Source organism: Lepidothrix coronata, unplaced genomic scaffold (genome assembly GCF_001604755.1).
Source record: "Lepidothrix coronata isolate B3197 unplaced genomic scaffold, Lepidothrix_coronata-1.0 Scaffold104, whole genome shotgun sequence".
Classification (NCBI taxonomy): Eukaryota; Metazoa; Chordata; class Aves; order Passeriformes; family Pipridae; genus Lepidothrix; species Lepidothrix coronata.
In genome coordinates, this window is record NW_016690284.1 from 2,290,005 (window position 1) to 2,308,206 (window position 18,202).

General features: G+C 44.6%; 1 protein-coding gene across 1 annotated transcript in view; it reads right to left on the minus strand.

The window, feature by feature from the left end:
• Positions 1-13,893: 13,893 nt before the first annotated feature.
• C6 (complement component 6) overlaps positions 13,894-18,202 on the minus strand; it is a 25,731-nt gene continuing 21,422 nt past the window's right edge. Inside the window, exons 17-18 of the mRNA XM_017823593.1 lie at positions 17,034-17,275; positions 13,894-15,128 (exon numbers count right to left, since the gene is read on the minus strand). Coding sequence (XP_017679082.1) covers positions 14,947-15,128; positions 17,034-17,275 — 424 coding nt within the window. The 3' untranslated portion in view covers positions 13,894-14,946. The remainder of the gene's footprint in view (positions 15,129-17,033; positions 17,276-18,202) is intronic.

Below are 18,202 nucleotides of genomic sequence, written 5' to 3' on the forward strand. Positions count from 1 at the left end.
CAAGTCTTGTTGATTTTAGAAAAATAGGACATGTATCATAAGGCTAAAAATTAAGCCAAAGTCCTGACATACAGTGTGTACCTACAGTGACAAGAATGACTAAGCTTTTGGTGAAGTCTCTCTCTGCATGCTCACATATTCAAGTCAGCTGTAGCCTAAATGGGGGACTACAACATCCATGGCTGTATCAGCAATGGGAGCATGTGCTGGTGTCAATGCTGAAGCATTTTCAGTCCATCCAGTAGATGTATATTTCTGCACACGTGTGCAGACACATGCCTGCACACACCCCCAGACACACCAATCAAGCCAGTAAGGAATGCAGCCACTACCCAAGTATTTCTTGGCAGGGCTCTACACATTGTGCCAGCCAAGAAAAAAATTCACATTTACAGGAAAACTCACTGCTGTTCTCACCCTGTTACACAGCAAATAAGAGTGTTGCACAACAAATGTTGACACAGCAACTCTCAGAGGAATTTCACAGACAAAATAACCATGTATTCACAAATGCGAATGCAATAACCTGGGATTTCACATGTATTTATTAAGAAATTATTCCCTAGGGGATGAAGCCAAGGATATGAGGCGATTATCATAAATTATCTAATATGATCAGGTACTGTACTGTGCAAGTTTAACTTAAAATAACTTCAAGGAACATATAGAGTTTTGCTTGAGGTTTTGTTCAATACTGAAAAGAGATCTTGGTTTCTTAAAATTTCCCAGCCCCATTTAGAGATCTCAGATGACTGAAACACTATGGTCAAGTGTTTCATTTATACTTCAAAAATTGGAACATTCTGTGGCCTTGAACACTGACCCTTTGGACTGTTGCCTGTCCCTAATGGACTGTTGTCTGTCCCTAATGCATGTTAGAGAATTTCAAAACAGATATGGGCATGTGAATAAAGTAAATCAAGTCTAAGAATTCCTGGGAAAGAGCAAATACTGAGTAAATAAAACTGGACAGGCCTTATTTTACAGTCCCAGAGCCAAAAGGATGTAGGTCAGTTCATTTCCAGTACCATCCCCCCCCCAAAACTGTTGTTGTGCTGGTAACAGTCCATGGCCCATGTGAGTAGTTCAGCTGTGCCCAAATGCTCTTTTAGGGGAGGCCTAGCTAGCACAGACCAAAAGCACATTAAATAATTCAACAGGAAGGATACTCATGTGCCCCTTTCTAAAGCCCACAACTTGGTCCTCTTTCATTTTAGCAGCACAGATACCACCAGTCCGCTTGATAGAGCACAGAAATGGTGACCTGTTGTGTAGCGTGGCGGTACTTTACATGGTAAAGAAAGAAGCACGCTCCTTGTGAGGTGGTGAACGAAGAGAATTTATGTGTGATTTTGTGTGTATTTTATAGAAATCAAACCTTCTATGAATCACAAGAAACCAAGCAGAACGCATTTCAAACAACAGGTGAGGGTTAACAATATCTCGAAGAAACTAACACTCAAAACGGGGGGATTAACCTTATAGTATAACAGGAATTAGTTACATTACAAAGTTGTTCAGAAAATTTCCCCAAGGCAATATGAATGGCAGCCAGTTCCAGAACCTGTACAGGAGTTTGGTTCATGGTCTGTACTTCTCATTCCCACTGTTCTGTGGCAGGATTTATTCAAGTCATTGCAGTATTTTGTGTTTTTTCCCAGATGCATCTGTGAAGGCTCTGAGGCCTTTCACTGGTTTGTGTTTGCATTTGGTTGTGGCCTTTAAAGGTAAACTACTAATTTCTGCCCACAATCTGTGTTTAGGGAGATGGATTGAAATATTACTATCAAAGCTTGTCAAGGCAGCTTGGAATCCTACGTCTTCAGCCCGCATCCAATTCAAATTGTCCTTCGTAGCTGGGATGTAGATGATGGTAGGATCCCTTCCGTCCGGTTCCTGCAGTCGTTCTCTGCCTTTAATGACAAGCTTAGCAAACATTTTGTTAATGGTCCACACAGTCTTAGGTGGTGTGTGGGGCAGAAAGAGCCACTCCAGAATTAGCAGCGGGTCTTTCTCAGTCTGATCCCACTGAAACAAGACTGCAAATGGCTGGTACCTGTTGGGAACTAAGGCCAGGCAGATTTGCAGTTCAGTATTTCTCCTTCTCCCCTGCCTATTCTCTATTGCCTTGGCACAAATGTCTAACGCCTGCTTTGCCTCTGCTGTCAGAGACTGGTTAGATGTTAGGCTGGAGTCTCTCCTTAGCAGCACAAATAGAGGGTGTAGCTCCTTTGTGGTTATGTTTAAAATAGGCCTTAACCAATTTATGGCCCCCAGGAGTTTTTGCAACTCATGTAAAGTTAAAGTGTCCTTTACCTCGAGCTGCAGTGGCTGTGTGGAAATTTCTTCCTGTGTGATCTTCCATCCAAGATAAGTCCAGGGTTTGATGGTTGGATCCTCTCTGAAACAATCTGAAATCCTGCATCTTGGACAGTTTTGGTTAGAGTAGTAATAACAAATGGCAGTTCATTTCTTGTGGCCGTGGTTATTAATGTGTTACCTATATGATGGTGTATGATAATTGTCTGATTTTTTGTCGGGCTGTTTTGCATCCTCCGAGGAAGGACAGCCCAGCAGTGCTGGTGGTCTTGCATGGGCTGTGCATTGTTCAAGGCCATGATGGAAAATGTAAACCTTGGCGCATTCTCAGGGTGCAGAAGGATGGTAAAGAAATAGTTCTTTAAATCAATTATCATTAGAGGCCAATTTGCTGGAAGCCTTTTAGGTAAGGGCAGTCCAATCTGCAAGGCTTCCGCATGCTTTATGATGGCGTTTTCTACTCTTAACATTTGCAGTGTTTTCCACTTCTCACCTTTCTTGGGGGTGCAGAATACAGGGGTATTTTTGGGGCTGGTTGTTGGCACATTGTGTCTTGCCTTAAGCTGCTTCCTCTCTTGCTTGGGAAGGCGGGTGGCAGAGAGGAGGATAGCGAGCAGCATGGCAGCAAGTAGTACGATGCTTATGGCATAGCCTTTGCCTTGTTTATGGCACCCTTGGTATAAGTCAGCCCATTCCCTGCTACTTAGGTAGTTGTGGGATGTTGCTGCTAAGGGTCTCCAAGGGCAATCTCTCTGAGAGTGGTTACTGTCACCACATGTAACACAACTAGCTCTGTGTCTGGCCTCATCTTTTACTCCTAACTGGGCTTTTAGGGTTATAGCAAAAGGGTTAGATTGGTGTTTCACAGAGTTAACTCTTTGGTAGGGTTGAACTAACTCAGCAATGCTGTAGCCTTCCCTTTCAAGAGGGGTTTGCAAAGCTTCTCCACAGCTTGACCTTGCCTTTTCAAAAGCCAATTGCTTATACAGCATGTCTCTGACTTTATTGTGATGCCTTAAACCCCTAATGGTTTTTATTTTTCTAATACTTGTAAGTTTTATAAGTAGTGGAAGTAGACTCTAAAAGTAGCATCCGTCCCTTCCTCCCTTATCCCTTTCCCTCTAGCACCCTTGTTTACACATTCCTTAACGCTCTTACCCCATTCTATGCTCCCTGTATCACCCCTACCCCTGAATACAGCAGAAATGTTTAGTCTTTCGTCAAGGCAAGGCCTAGATTGTTGGCAGAACAGCGTATCAGGGCCTAAACCACAGAACATGTTCAAAAACTGGGTGACTATGTACCCTTTGTGCTCTGATGAAGATGAAGATGGGATGAACAGAGGGTCCCGAAACGCACCCCAGACCCATTTTCAGGGGGTGGACCCGGGGCGGTCCAGAGTAAAGGCCACAGGGTGGACACATCTGGGATTGGATGGATGATAATATAAAATGTAACATCTCAGGCACGACGGGCGCGCGTCTTGTAACACCTTTTGCCTTGGCATAATAAACCCTTTCTTATCTCACCCCTAATTAACTGCTCCGGGAGATTTTTTCAGCACCTAACTCCCACGGCAACAATTGTATTCCACTTGTTTGTTTAAAACAGATTGCAGCCGATCTAAACATCCTGAATTTGGTTCAGAATAGTTTTGTAATGCTTTTGTAGAGGGCAGGTTGCTATTTTGGTCTGTAGTGTGAAGGTTTTTCATAGCTTTCAGGGCTTGTTTGGCTATTACATCATATATCTCTCTATTGTATTTAGATTGTATATCTATTGAACTATAATTTCTATCTCCAGTTAACTGATGTGCTATTACACCTGCCTGTGGGTCACTGGCATAAGCAGAGCAATTCTCCCTAAAATCAGCCAGCCACATGTTGTCTTCCAATCGTGTGGCATACTTATGAACCGATCCTTCCCCGTTTGCTACCTCGCTCCCTCCCGGCAGAACCATCCTCCTCCTCGTCTCCCCATTCCTCTCCCCCTGTGGCCCCAGTGAACCTGGTTCTCTGTGGGGAGGTGGTGGTGGGTGGTGGAGGCGGCGAGGGGCAGGGTTACCTCCCCCTTTGTGCCTATGGGTGGGGCGGGGCAGCGCTGGGGCCAGGAGAGATGGGTCAGTTTCCGGTCCATGTGGTGGGCAAGATGGTGGCACCCATCCCTGGGCACATGGCCGGCAATCATCCGCGGTGTGGGGTGGCAAATATGCTGGGTTACCCCCCCCATCCCTATTACAGGGTCCTCTGCGCTGGTCCCATGGGCTGGGATCTCGCATCACAGGCCCCGTCCCCTCCCGCCAACTTGCGTCCCCTTGGCTCCTGGTCCCTGACCCGAAACTTAAGTCACGAACAGCTCCTCTCCCTTCCCCCGCCGGACTTTGTGCGTTTGAGGTCTTACACCTAGAAGTTGGGCTGTTGCCAGCAGTGTGAGTGGAGGGGTGTGTGTTGGTGTTGGATGCATGTCTTGTCCGTTCGTGTGCTCTGCTTAGTGCAGACATTATGACTTGCCAGGCTGGAAAGGCATTGTTAGCTTGGGGGTCTCCCCCCTGAGCTTTTAGTTTTATAAGGTTTCCTATTTTGTCCCATATTTCTATGTGAAGGGCTTCAACTAATGGCAGTTCAGGGACAGCTGTCTAAATAAAGCATACCAGTTCTGTTAGTTCCGCCCTTGTGGCTTGTATGTGATATGGTTTTAGCAGGATAGCCAGTGCATCTGTGTTCTGTGATATCTCAGTGGAGAGAAAATTTCTCATTTTACCTTTCAGTCTTGGCGCTGTAGACGTGTGCTGCTGGAAAGTCTTTGTCTATTTGCTGGCTTCTCTCGGTTCTCTGTTGACGGGGTCTGCGTGGGTGGCGGAGGCGCTGTTTCTTGGTGGCGACGGTAGGGCTCGTCAGCGTGGGCACAGGCTGCGGTAGCTGCGGGCTGCAGCGGGCTCGTCTGCAGCAGGCGGTGGTGGCGGCAGGCACGTGGCATGTGCAACAGGCGGCTGCAGCGGGTGCATGGCGGCTGAGGGCTGTGGCGGCGCTCAGCAGTAGGCGATCGGCTGGTGAGCGTGGGCACGGGCGCGTCTGCAAGCGGTGTCTTCAAGTGGCGTCTTCAAGCGGCGTCTGCAAGCGGCGTTTGCAAGCAGCATCTGCAAGCGGCGGGCGTGGGCGGCTTGGCGTGGGGCTCTCCAGCGGTGGCGGGAAGCGGCTCCAGGGTTCCCGCAGTTCGCTGGGTGGTGCGGGGGTTCTGGCGCTGCGGTGGGGAGTCGTGTTCAGTTCGGCTTCAGCAGGTCTCACGCGGTTTTGAACGTGGCGCAGGGCGAGGCTTGGTGGGGTCGCGCGCAGTTTTGGCTGGTCCCGTGTGGCTTTTGAGCGTGGCACAGGGCCGACAGGAAGTGGCAGGCTGCAGCAGTGAGCTGCAGCCGTTTCTGCTAGGCAGAAAACTGATGCAGGCTTCGCGGGGTCTGGCAGTCACGCTGAGGATGTTAAAAGGCAGAAGTGGCGGAGCTGCTTTACGCACACGGCCGAACCGTGGCAAGCGGCGGGTAGTGGGGCTTCCCTGGCGGTTTTAAGGTGCTCCGCCACCTGGGTCTCCAAGCTGCAGACATGGCATTGCTTGGGGAAGAGTTCTTGCCACATAGGATGTTGGCGCTGCCTCTCAGCGTGACTCACCGCTCCGGTGCATGTTGGACCCCACTCCGCCTCTCCGACTGCCTCGATCTGTCGTTTTTTTCTTTTCTTCTTTCTTCTTTCTTCTATTTCCTGTGCACTATCTCTAATATTTTTGGAGCTCACTAAATTAGGATTGCATTTCTCTGAGACAACAACTTAAAGACGTCTGTGGGGTTTTTTTGGTGAAAATTCCCATCTCAAGATAATTGAAATGATACTGGAATTACCAAGTTTTTTGCCTGATTCAGGATATGCTAAACTGACTTAATATAAGTTCAAAGTCCCAAGTTTGGGTGCGCCATATGTAGAGTGGCGGTACTTTACATGGTAAAGAAGGAAGCACGCTCCTTGTGAGGTGGTGAACAAAGAGAATTTGTTTCAAATTCAGCACTGGTTTTATCCCTCAAAACCATGTGACTTCTTTGACCAATAAGGTTGTCTACATCGGCACATGCTCCCTCGGGCACTCTTGCCCTGGTACAGCTCCTGTACCTTAAACACACTCCCTACACTGTTGGATTCCAAATTTTAGATATGAGAAAAGAAACTGCTAGGCTTAAACAGAAAACCTTGAGTCAAAGAAGCTGGGGAAAACCCTTTTGTAGTAACTTCATCACTGTAGATTCTTCCTGCCTCCTCCAGCACAATGGAAGAGATTCCTTGCATGATGTTATCAAATGCCCTGCCCAAACCAAAGAGATCATACCCCGATTTGATCAACACACAGGAAGACCCACTGTGTTTTATCTCTCCTTTTGTGTTACCCGTCCCCCCTGTAAAATCACCGCCCAAGTTAAAGTAGGTTTTTCCCATGAGGTAATTCCTAAGACCTCAAAAATGTTAACCTGGGGTTTTTCCCTTACCTCATCCTTGTAAACCCCCCCAATTTTAATACCATAAATATGCAGAACCCCCTGTTGAATATGTAAACCCTGATCCTTTAAATATGAAGTTGTATGTCCAATAAAGGATTCCAGTTCCTTGCCTCTCCTGAGGTCATTGACCTCCACAGTGACCCTCCCTCTGCTTCTTCTGGGGACAAAGAATATAAATCACTCCTCTCAAAAAATATCCTGAACTTACACAAGAAATTAAATCTTAAAAGCAACTGCTTTATAAAGGAACAGTTCTGAAATAATTCCAGAAAATTAGCCCATTGCTGAAGTCCAACTCTGAAGTGCTATTTATTTGCAAAATTATTTTTTTTCTAGAATGATCACTGGTAATAACAGTAGCTCCCAAAATGATTTCTTGAGACGTACTGGCTTGTCAGGCTTATTTCTACCTTTCAAACTTTTGCAAATGAAATCAGCAGGTCCTTACATGCAGTATAAAGCTTTGTAACCAGAAGTCACAGAACTTTTGTGAATCCAAGGACTGACCATCAAATTTAGCATTGAAAATGTGAGACATAAATCAAGGCATTTGAAGAATGCATTTCCCAGTGGTAGCAGGTCTCCTTCCAATACTCACTAAGATTTTATCTTTTCAGTAGCCAAATTCATGTCAATGTCACAATTACAGGGACCAAGACACAGAAAGAGGGGTTACCAGACATTGAGACATTTTCAATCAAGTGCTGGAAATCTGGCTTCATTCTCTTCTATTCTGCAGCTTTGAGAAGGACACAAATATCTCCAGAGATGTCACTATCAAAGGAGAAAAAACTTAAGCAGAAAAGATCTTTACTCCCCAGATTTGATAAAAGGCCGGTTTATTTTTGCCTTCTGAAATCTGAAGCATGCTTGTCAAATCCAGCAGCCTGGCTGGCGTGCGTCATGGTTCTTTGTCCATGCAGTCCTTAGACAAGTTGTGTTTTCAGATATTTTTCCAAGATGACCACCTTTCTTAATGCAATTTAGCTGTGCTAGGGAAGCACTGATGGGCTTCAGAGCAGTCAGGGCCTTCCTCAGTCCTTCACCCCTCAAAGAGGCTGGTGGCATGTTCAGTGACTCATTTTTGGAAAGAGGCTGTGGCAGTGGCACCTGTGCCATCTTCTTGATATAACCTGCATTACCTTGCTTAGGTGTGTATTATAAACAAAGCATTAAGTGCTTTAAACCAGTCATGGTTTATTCTGCTGTAAGTTTCAGTTGTCTCTAGCTGAGCTGATTTCCAGGAACAGATCTTATTTCTTCTCTGCTGTTTATTGCAGCTCTCTCTTGGGACTAGTAATATGAAGCTATAGATAGGCTGCATTACAGTGCTGTGTCAGAAAGCCTTCCTGAGACACGTAAACAGCCAGTGAGCTGAGGAAACAGCAGATAATCAGCTTTATTTTCTCCCCGAGTGGGTTTTAATACATGGGTCACATTGACCAGAACCTGCAGTGTCTGAGACAGCATTTGACAAGACCTGCTTGTTCAGCAGGGACCTGAAATTCCCACTTGGTGCACAGTTACCTGCAGTCACTCAAGTGTGATAGATTTTGTAGTTGATTTGTCTGAAAAATAAGATATCATCACATAAAAGCTAATGCTCTCCTATCAGCTGCACAATTACACTATGCTCACAGAAGAATCTAATAAAAGAAGACGACTGATTTTATTATTTAGCTTGGTCTCAGCAGCAGAGAACAGTAGAGGGAGAAAGTCTCGGTAACCAGGTTATATGCCCAGTAAAGAAAATATTGTTAAAAGTTTGCACTTGCTGACATGTTTTTAATTTCCAGATAAATATGAACTTCACCTTCTTGTCAGGGTGCCACAAGGGCTTCAGTCTCCCTAGGGACCCTCAGAGCAGCAGGCAACACCTGGAGTTCAAACCTATCATGGAATCATAGAATGCTTTGGGTTGGAAGGGACTTTAAAGATCTCCTAATCCAACCCGCATGCCATAGGCAGGGACACCTTCCACTATACTAGATTGCTCAAAGCCCCATCCAATCTGGGCTGTCCACAACTTCTCTGGACAAACTGTTCCAGTGCCTCACCACTGTAACACTAAACAATTTGTTCCTAATATCTAATATAAATCTACCCTCTTTCAGTTCAAAGCCATTTCCCCTTGTCCTATCACTACATGTTCTTGTAAGACACCCCTCTCTAGCTTACTTGGGGGCCCATATTGGGTACTGGAAGGTGATATAAGGTCTCCCAGCAGCCTTTTCTTCTCCAGGCTGAATGGCTCCAACTCTCTCAGTCTTTCCCCTTAGGAGAAGTGTTCCAGCTCTCTGGTCATATTCATGGTGCTCCTCTGGACTCGTTCCAACAGATCCTCTTCCCACTCTACCCCCAGAGAGCCGGGCAGCCCTAGCCCTGTGCACCCTCCTGGGAATGGGGACAGGCCAAGGCCAGCAGGGGATGTTGTTTCATAAGCAGGGATCCCAACCAATGAGGTCTATGGCCAGGCAGGGCAGGGCCTGATGGCCTTGAGGGGCTGAAATGGTTTCCTAGGCCATGGATAGGGTAGCGAATTCCATGGGAAGATGGTCTGGGCCATATATGTGCATATGACCCTCATGCCCTGATGCTTGACATTCCGTATGTGCTCCAGGTAGATGATTTCTCCAGGTAAGGATGATGCTGGATGAAAGACTCTGTTACCCTGCAAGTTTTGGAAGTAACAGCTTCCAAAGACAAAATGGGAATTTTAGCAATCAGGTTTTATCTAAAAGGCAACAATCAGTTCAGCTAAAATAAAGTCTTGTCTGCTCTGGGTTTGGTTATTGCAGGTCCTGGAACAACTGGGCTCACTGGGTCATGAGCAAGGCAGAATCCTGTTTTGTTGGTGGCTGACTGTGTCTCATACAAACACCACTGTTTCTTCCATCCACATGTGAACAACTCTGGATGGTTTCTAGCTGACAGAGCATGCAATGGGAAGGAGGCACAGGCACCTCATTTGGTCCTTAACACCCCTTTGGGAGCCAGTCTCTAACCATGAGTTATCACAGTGCTAAATCCCACAGCAGCTTTGGTCCCTTGTGGGTGGAGCCAGTTATTCCTGAAAAAAGTGGCAATACAAACGACGCTGATCTGGAAGACAATCTGGTGCTGGAAATCATATGTTAGGAGTATATACACTTATCTATTTCAAATAAATATATATTATTTTTTAAAAAATAAAAGAAGTAGGATTAGTGTAATCCAGTTTTAGATATCCATAGTGTAAGTATGTGTATTTTTCCTAGTTCCACACCCCCACCCCCCAGCTCCCTTCACAGTCAACAGAGGAATACAGGCACCTTAAGGGCATAACTCACCCAACCTGTTTTGAGATGTCTACCTAACAAGACAGAAATTCTGTCCTTCAAGAGACAGTTTCTCTCCTCAACTGATTAAAAGGACAGTGAAACATGCTTACCTTGGGTGCAGCCATACACCTTTAGGGGCAATCTCACTCCCAGTAATTAGGGAAGAAAGATCATATCAGCAAAATCCTTCAGCATTGGAAATCTTCACACCTACTCACATATGAATACACAGCCTTGGGAGCCTGTTGAAAGACCCCTTACAGTAATTGAGATCTCTGAGCAGGAGGGTTATTATTTTGGTTAAGTTTTGGTTTATAAACAATGTTTTTTGTGGCATCTCTATCCCATAACCCTTCATCAGTGAAGTTAAGTCGCTTCTGTTACAGATACAGCTGAAGCACACCTTTTCTGAAGAAAATAGTCAAAGCCTACTGATCAAGGACTTCTGCGTGACAAGAAACATGATGGACTTCTTCCCCCGAATACATATCTGAATGCATTGAGCTTGAGCTTGTCATGAATGCCACAACTAATACTGCTGCTGCAGATGCATTCCTGCCCTGCCTGGAGTGTAAACTCAAGAGTGCATCAGAGAGCAATGAGCTCTGCAGGAACTCAGTGGGAAAAACCTGGATGATGGTCTCTTTTATCACTCACTGGGGAATTGTTACTAGTAAATGCACTGGTACCTGTTTTCTACTGTGCTTACTGCATCTAGCAATTTTGCATTTAGTAGTCATAGTCTCGTTTTACACCAAAATCTTAAATCAATAGACAATTACCACTCACAGCATTTTAAATAAAGACATCGTGACTCAAACATTGAATACAAGATGTTTTCATAGCTGTAACAAGAAACAGTAAATACTATACCTAAGCAGTGGCTCATCAGCAAGTTTGGTTGTTGATATTTAAATCTGTGTATGAGACTTTACTTCAAACTCATGGAGAAAACTCTAGATTACTTACTCCTTTCTGAGGTTGCAGAAGGATAATCACTATAACAGACACTATAAATATATATGTTCAATTATCTTTTATATTTGATCAAATTTTGCATTCTACGTTACAACAACTATTTATACAAAAGCCATGGTGAGAAGCCCACAAGAGCAGCTGCTGATTGTCCAGCCATTGAGTCATGCTTCAGCTGTCTCAATGTGGTAAGTGTATTCTATACACATTTCACATAGTCTTGTGCCAGTGAAAAATTAGATATGCTGGACTGTTGTGTGGACGTTTGCATCAATGGAAAGGCTCATTATATTTGTTTTGGATAATGCCTCCTCTCTAATAACAAGAACAAATAGATGGGGGGTTTTTTCTGTGCAGTAGTGAAGCTGCATTACCAAGAAAGCTGTCCCTTGAGAACTGGTAAGGTCTCTGTGACCTTGCTTATCCTGACAGATTCCTTCAGGTTTGCTTTATCTTTCCCAATTATAATTTATGACCCAAGGCAATGATCCATCAAGCCAGGTACGTTGCTTGAAGCTTACACTGGCAAAGGAGGGATGGCATTCCTTGCCCACAGTGAACAAGAAAACTATTATTACCTAATAGAAGTTCTCATATCTAACGAAAAGATAGTTGTTGCAGGAAATATTAAAGAACTGCAGTCTTTGATGTGAGGGTTGGTGACCCCTGTGACAGAGCACAGGAGCAAACCCAAAGTCCTTGCAAGTGCAGTCCAGACACTACTGAAGCCAATAGTAAAACTCCCACTAATTTCAGCATGTTGAAGATTTCCTCTGGATTCAGTTTATTACATAATCACAACCTTTTCAGTGAGTGGCAGATGATGTCTCCATTCTGTGCCATAATGCTCAACTGTAAAACAGAAACTACAGGAGTTACCCCCACCAGCAAGAGAGAACAATGGAAGTTAATGCCAGTGCTACCACAGCACACAACCACTCTGAAACCAGAGCTGCTGGAGAAATGGGGACAGTCAGGGAGCACTTGGCTGCCTTCTGTTTACCAGGAAATAACTTTGTCTGGCAATTTAGTATGGTGAGAAGTGTCAAGTGAAAAAAATTCCTTTTAGCAGAAACACTGCTAGGCAGTCACACTGGAATCAGTCTGGAATGAAACCATCATTAAGGTTAGAGGGTTGGGAGCAAGAAATCTTCATTGTTTGTTGCTGGAGCAGAAAAGCATACACAACCATTCTGAGTGATTCTTCCCCCACAGAACGCAACCAGCAAGAAGAAATAAGGGCACTAAAAAAAAAAACAAAACAAAACTATAGACAAACAAATTTACAACCCCCTCCTAGACCACCACTAGCATATTATTATAGATCTTCAGCTGGAGGAAAGAGCTATAGAACTACCAAGGAAAATGTATGCAGGTTTTGGTAAAAATTTTTACTATACATTTTAAACAAGAAAGCATAATGCTTTATTGTATTTAGTTGCAGGATTAATTTCTTCTTTTTTTTCTTGAGCTCCACCCAGTTGAGACTAGCTGCTGTTCTGGGGAGCTTGATAACATTCCAAATGTGTTTCTTTGGACAGAAAAATAACCATTTCACATCCAGCTCACTACCAGCTCCCAGGTGACTCTGCCCAACCTCTGACAAGGTGCGACACTTACACATGGGGCAGGTTGTTCACCAGTGGACATTTCTCATGCATCATGACATAGGTGAGCAATCGGCTGATGCATCAGGCATAAAGGGTTATAATGAACGGGGTCACATCAGGCTGGAAACCTGTCACTAGTAGGGTTCTGCAGGGCTCCATCTCAGGCCCTGTGCTCTTCAATATCTTCATAAATAACTTGGATGCAGGACTCAAAGGGATACTAAATTTTTTACACAAAACTGGGAGGAGCTGTTGATTCCCTCAAAAACAGAGAGACCCTGCAGAGAGACCTTGACAAATCAAAGCACCAGGCAGTCACCAACCATATGAAGTTTAACTAGGGCAAATGCTGGATTCTGCACTGAAGACAGGGCAGCCCTGGATGTGTGTATAGATTAGGGAATGAGATGCTGGAGAGCAGCACTGTGGAAAGGGACCTGGGAGTCCTGGTCAACGGCAAGTTGAACGTGAGTCAGCAGTGCCCTGGCAGCCAGGAGGGCCAACCTTGTCCTGGGGGGCATCAGGCAAGGCATCACCAGCTGGGCGAGGAAGGGGATTGTCCCACTCTGCTCTGCACTGGGGTAGCCTCACCTCGAGTCCTGTGTGCAGTTTGGGGCACAACAATGTAAGAAAGATATTAAGATATTAGAGAACATCCAAACGGGTGCAATGAAGATGGCAAAGGGCCTTGAGGGGAAGCCGTAGGAGGAGCAGCTGAGGGCACTTGGTCAGTTCAGCCTGGAGGAGACTGAGGGGAGACCTCACTGTGGTCTACAATTTTGTCACGAGGGGCAGAGGAGGAGCAGGTACTGATCTCTTCTCAGTGGTGACAAGTGACAGGACCCACGGGAACAGCATGAAGCTGTGTCAGGGGAGGTTTAGATATCAGGAAAAGGTTCTTCACCCAGAGGATGGTTGGGTGCTGGAACAGGCTCCCCAGGGAAGTTGTCACAGCACCAAGCCTGACAGAGTTCAAGAAGCATTTGTACAATATTCTCAGGCATATAGTTCTTGGGGTGATTCTTGGGGTGTTATGTGCAGGACCAGGAGTTGGACTGCAATGATCCTTGTGGGTCCCTTCCAACTCGGGAAATTCTATAATTCTCTGATTCAATTCTATGCTCTTTTTGCCTGATTTTCATTGTTTCAATGACTGCTGGTGGGAAAAAAAAAAAGTGACTTCCTGTTTTCTCCTTCTCAGAAAGCAAGTTTATATTCCTTAGTTTTGTAAAATTGCTAGTGTTGAAGGGAAAATTCTAATTGTAACTGCTCAGCAGTTATGATCTGTGATCAAGGAACGATGGGGAAATGGACCTATGGTTGGGCTGAGGTGCTCCATACAGGTGCTCTCAGGACTGGTGCTGGTGCAAGTGTATACAGGAAACCTGCTTGAGATGCATCTTTGCAGACTCCAAGTAGAACCCCTTCAAGTAGAACCTAGTATTGCAGTGCATCTGCCCAATGCATTGTTCATTAAATGTTTCTTTTATATTTAAGTACAAACATGTGCTTAATTCACCTCAAAGGACACCATAAAAATTCTCCATCAGTGTCTAAAGCTCAAACCCAGTAAACAAGCACAAAAAGCAAACACCCCTTCCCTTCAATTAAAAATCACATAGTTTTGAAGACTTCACTCAGTTATTGCATAGTTGTGTTTTTTTCAGTATTTTGTATTTCTCCTTGAGTTTGTACCATGAGTGCCTGTGCAGGTAGCCTCCTGCTACCCCCTCCCCATTTGGCATCAGAAGGAATGTGCACTGGTGCTGAAGTGCCTGGTCTGCCTGCCTGGATGGTACAGCAGGTACTCAGCCACTGAGACAGCCAGAATGCACAGCAGTCACAAGCACAAGGACAAAGAAACAAACGACTGAGGAAAGGAAAAGTTTCACGCAGGACTAAGGGAGACTTAGTCTTTTTCTCCCTTCCCATCTGGTCCCCTCCCTCCCTCTGCACATCCGCAGAATTGCCAGCAGTGACAGCAGTCCCTGTATCCTGCACCCTAGATCGTTTTCATACAGGAAAAAGCCCACTGCCACCCTTCTCCCAAAAATCTGATAAAGTGAGCTCTATTTTTTTTTCTCTCATCCTTTGTTTTTGACCTCCTCGTTGCTTCATATTCAACTTTTCCCCTTGGCTCAACCTGTGCTTGACATGGTGATCATGGTGTTTGCAGAGAGTCAAAAAGTCATGCCAGGCAGTTCCCATGTTCTAGCACCTTCAGTTTGATGCCTGCACATTTCATGGCTGCCAGCACGCAATGACTGACTGTCCTCCTCCTTCCTGTCGACTCCATTTGGATGCAATGAGGGCGGCTGTCTTCTTTGGGGCACTGGTAAGGTATCAGGCAGGAGCACTGGGTCTGTGTCTCTGGGAATGAATGTGTGGAAATTTAGCAAAAATTGTGATGACTAAAACCAAATATTACAGTTTGATGACATTTCAAAGTCCAACAGGGAAAAACATCATTGGATGTTTGTGATATATTAGTCACAAAAAGCCTGTAGTGCATACACTAGATGGTGGGGTATTAAGAATAATCAGCTTTAAATAGCGGTTTTTGCAGTAGTGGCCCATACAGAAGCAGAATTGATCTAACTATTTTTATCCACTGGCTTTCCCTTACCTTTCTTCCAAACAAAAAGATATTAAGTTGACTTTCTGTTCCCAATTATCCTTGAACACAGTCTTGCTATGAAATGGAGTCTTAAGGTCCATATTGTGTCAGCTCCTATTTCATTAAAGCTCCCTTTATGAATGCTAAGCTACTTGCTGCTGGCCTGTGGTAAAGCTCAGTCCTGGCAGTTATTTCATTACCCATTTCTGATCTAATCAGGTTCTGACTCTTTATATTCTTTCCCAGAAATTCCCTAGGCAGGAAACTAAGTTTCTGCCTTCACTTTCTTAAAACATGAGAAATGTGTCCTTTCCTCCATTTGGCTGTTTTCATGGCACTGCAGTATCTTCTGCCTCTGTGTTGATACCTACTACTCACTCTCAGAAAAAACGGAACTTTCATTTCCTAAACATTTGTGCATATTCGTGAAAAGTAGACTTCTGTGGAGATGGTGAGGAGTCCAATTCAAATCTCTTGAGTATTACAATGAACACTAATTTTATTTAATTTATTTCTCTCCCCTCTTATTTTTTTTTTTTTGTACAGGGCTCCTCTGTAGGCTTTTGAGAGAAAAATACTGAAGTGCTGGCACAGGATCTAGCCTTAAGACACTGGCACAGTGGGAGCACAGCTAGTCTTCTTACATGGCCTGGAATAAATAAGCCCAATGCTTTCTCAAAATTATAACCACTTTCCCAGGAGCAAAAGGTACCTAGAGGCTCCACCAGAGCATGTCTCCCAACAGACACACCTGGTCATGCCCTCTGCTCAAGCACCGCACAGAACAACATCTCAAGCAGTAATTTTACAGCCTCCTGCTTCAAATTCTATGCTGCAGAAATCTTGCATCTTTAAAACAGGGTTTTAGGATTGCTGCACGCTGCTGTTGCTTTATTTGTCGTTAAGGAGACTGGTGTGATAAGGATCACGGTTGTCTCTGGAAGCAAGTGCAGGAGTAAGCGTGTTTGCCACTCAGCCTTTTCCTAGCAAGCACTTGATGTGCAGAGCCAGGCAGCACCTCAGACATTTACAGGAAAACCTACTGCTCTTATCACCTGGTTACACAGTAAATAGCCAAATTGCACAACAGTGTTTATAAAATAATCCTCTTAGGGATTTGACCTGCTTAGCTAGTTCATTAAAACTCTTAAGCAGTGTTGTCACATATGGGTATTTGCAAATTTTACCATTAAAATCCCATTAAGCCTGGTGGCCCCAGTCTTGCTTTTGAAGTAGTATCATGATCTAATTTCACAATTTAATTATATGCTATAGAGGGTGTGGCCCAAATTAATTCCTGAAGAACAAACTAGTGGTTAGTGTCTCACAGGGAATGTGTGATAATATTACCAACTACATTCTTGTGATTAAAGGTTCAAATGTTAATTCTCCTGGAAAAGTTCCCTTAATATCCAAATTCCTCTTGTGCCTTTCTCATGGGAAGTAACAATGATAGAGTAGTTGTGGGTAAGGGAAAAGGCACATATTTAAGTGTAACACTTGCTAAGAGGGACTCAGGACTTACTGCATTTCCACACTCCTTGTGCCCAAAGGGACCACAACGTCTATAAATGCCATTCTTGGAGCAGTGAAAGAGTCAGCACATTTCACTTTTATATCCAAAGGGCTGGATAAATCTCACCATTCAGAAGTCATACCTGGACAATCCTCCCAGTCATAGCAGGTGTCATAGCCACAGGGCACTTTCTTCAAGCTATTTGTAGAGAGCTTTGCCCTTTCAATAGCCCAGTCTAGGCTGGAATCACCACGACAAGGGCCAGCATGCATAAAATGAAATGACTGCTCTCCAAGGCACATTTCAGCTGAATACTGACAGCTGGGCTTGGTTACATTCTGTTCAGAAACAGCATGTAGCACACAGATCTCTTCTGAGTAGTAGCTGCCCAAAGGAAGTAAAGAAAAATTATTTTAGCATTCTCTGGAACAAGTCCATGGTTCTAAGTTCTCCACCAGCATCAGATGAAACACAGCAAAGCCATGGCCAGGCCGGATACTGGTCTAAAGACCTAAGGCTATCCCAGCTGCTGCAGGACCTGGACCTGATACAAGTGCTGTGAGATGAGGAAGCTGTGGTCCCATCCAACAGATAGGAGGTAAAGTGTAGGGGGCGTGTTTAAGGTACAAGGGATGTACCAGGGCAAGAGTGCCCGAGGGAGCATGCGCTGACATAGACAACCTTATTGGTCAAAGAAGTCACATGGTTTTGAGGGATAAAACCAGCGCCGAATTTGAAATAAAATCTCTTTGTTCACCATCTCACGAGGAGCGTGTTTTTCCTTATTATATAAGAACATGTGCACCCTACAGTAAAGGACATGTGCCTGTACAAGAAAAAGGAGACGCTGTTACCTCCACAAGGATGTGAAATTTCCGCAGGCTCTGGTGTGGTTTTTCTGAGCTAATGCATTCCTGCAAGTCTGCCTCTAATGCACAGTTATCTTGGGGCCAAAAGCAGGCAAAACCAGCCAAGCTGCTTGTAGTTTCTTTCTTTACATATTGCTCTTGGTTACTGAGTGGATTCATTCCTAGAAAGTGCATGCATTTCCAAGCAACATAATTTTGTGGAGCTTAGTCTCTTCCCAAAGAGAGAATCATAAAATCATAGAATGGCTTGGGTTGGAAGGGACCTTAGAGGTCATCTAGTTCCATCCTTGCATGCTCTTTGTGCAAGATGATGACAGTGAAAATATAGAAATTGGAGAAATGAAGGCAAGGGGAAGGGGAAGGGAAAGGGAAAGGGAAAGGGAAAGGGAAAGGGAAAGGGAAAGGGAAAGGGAAAGGGAAAGGGAAAGGAAAGGATTAAGGT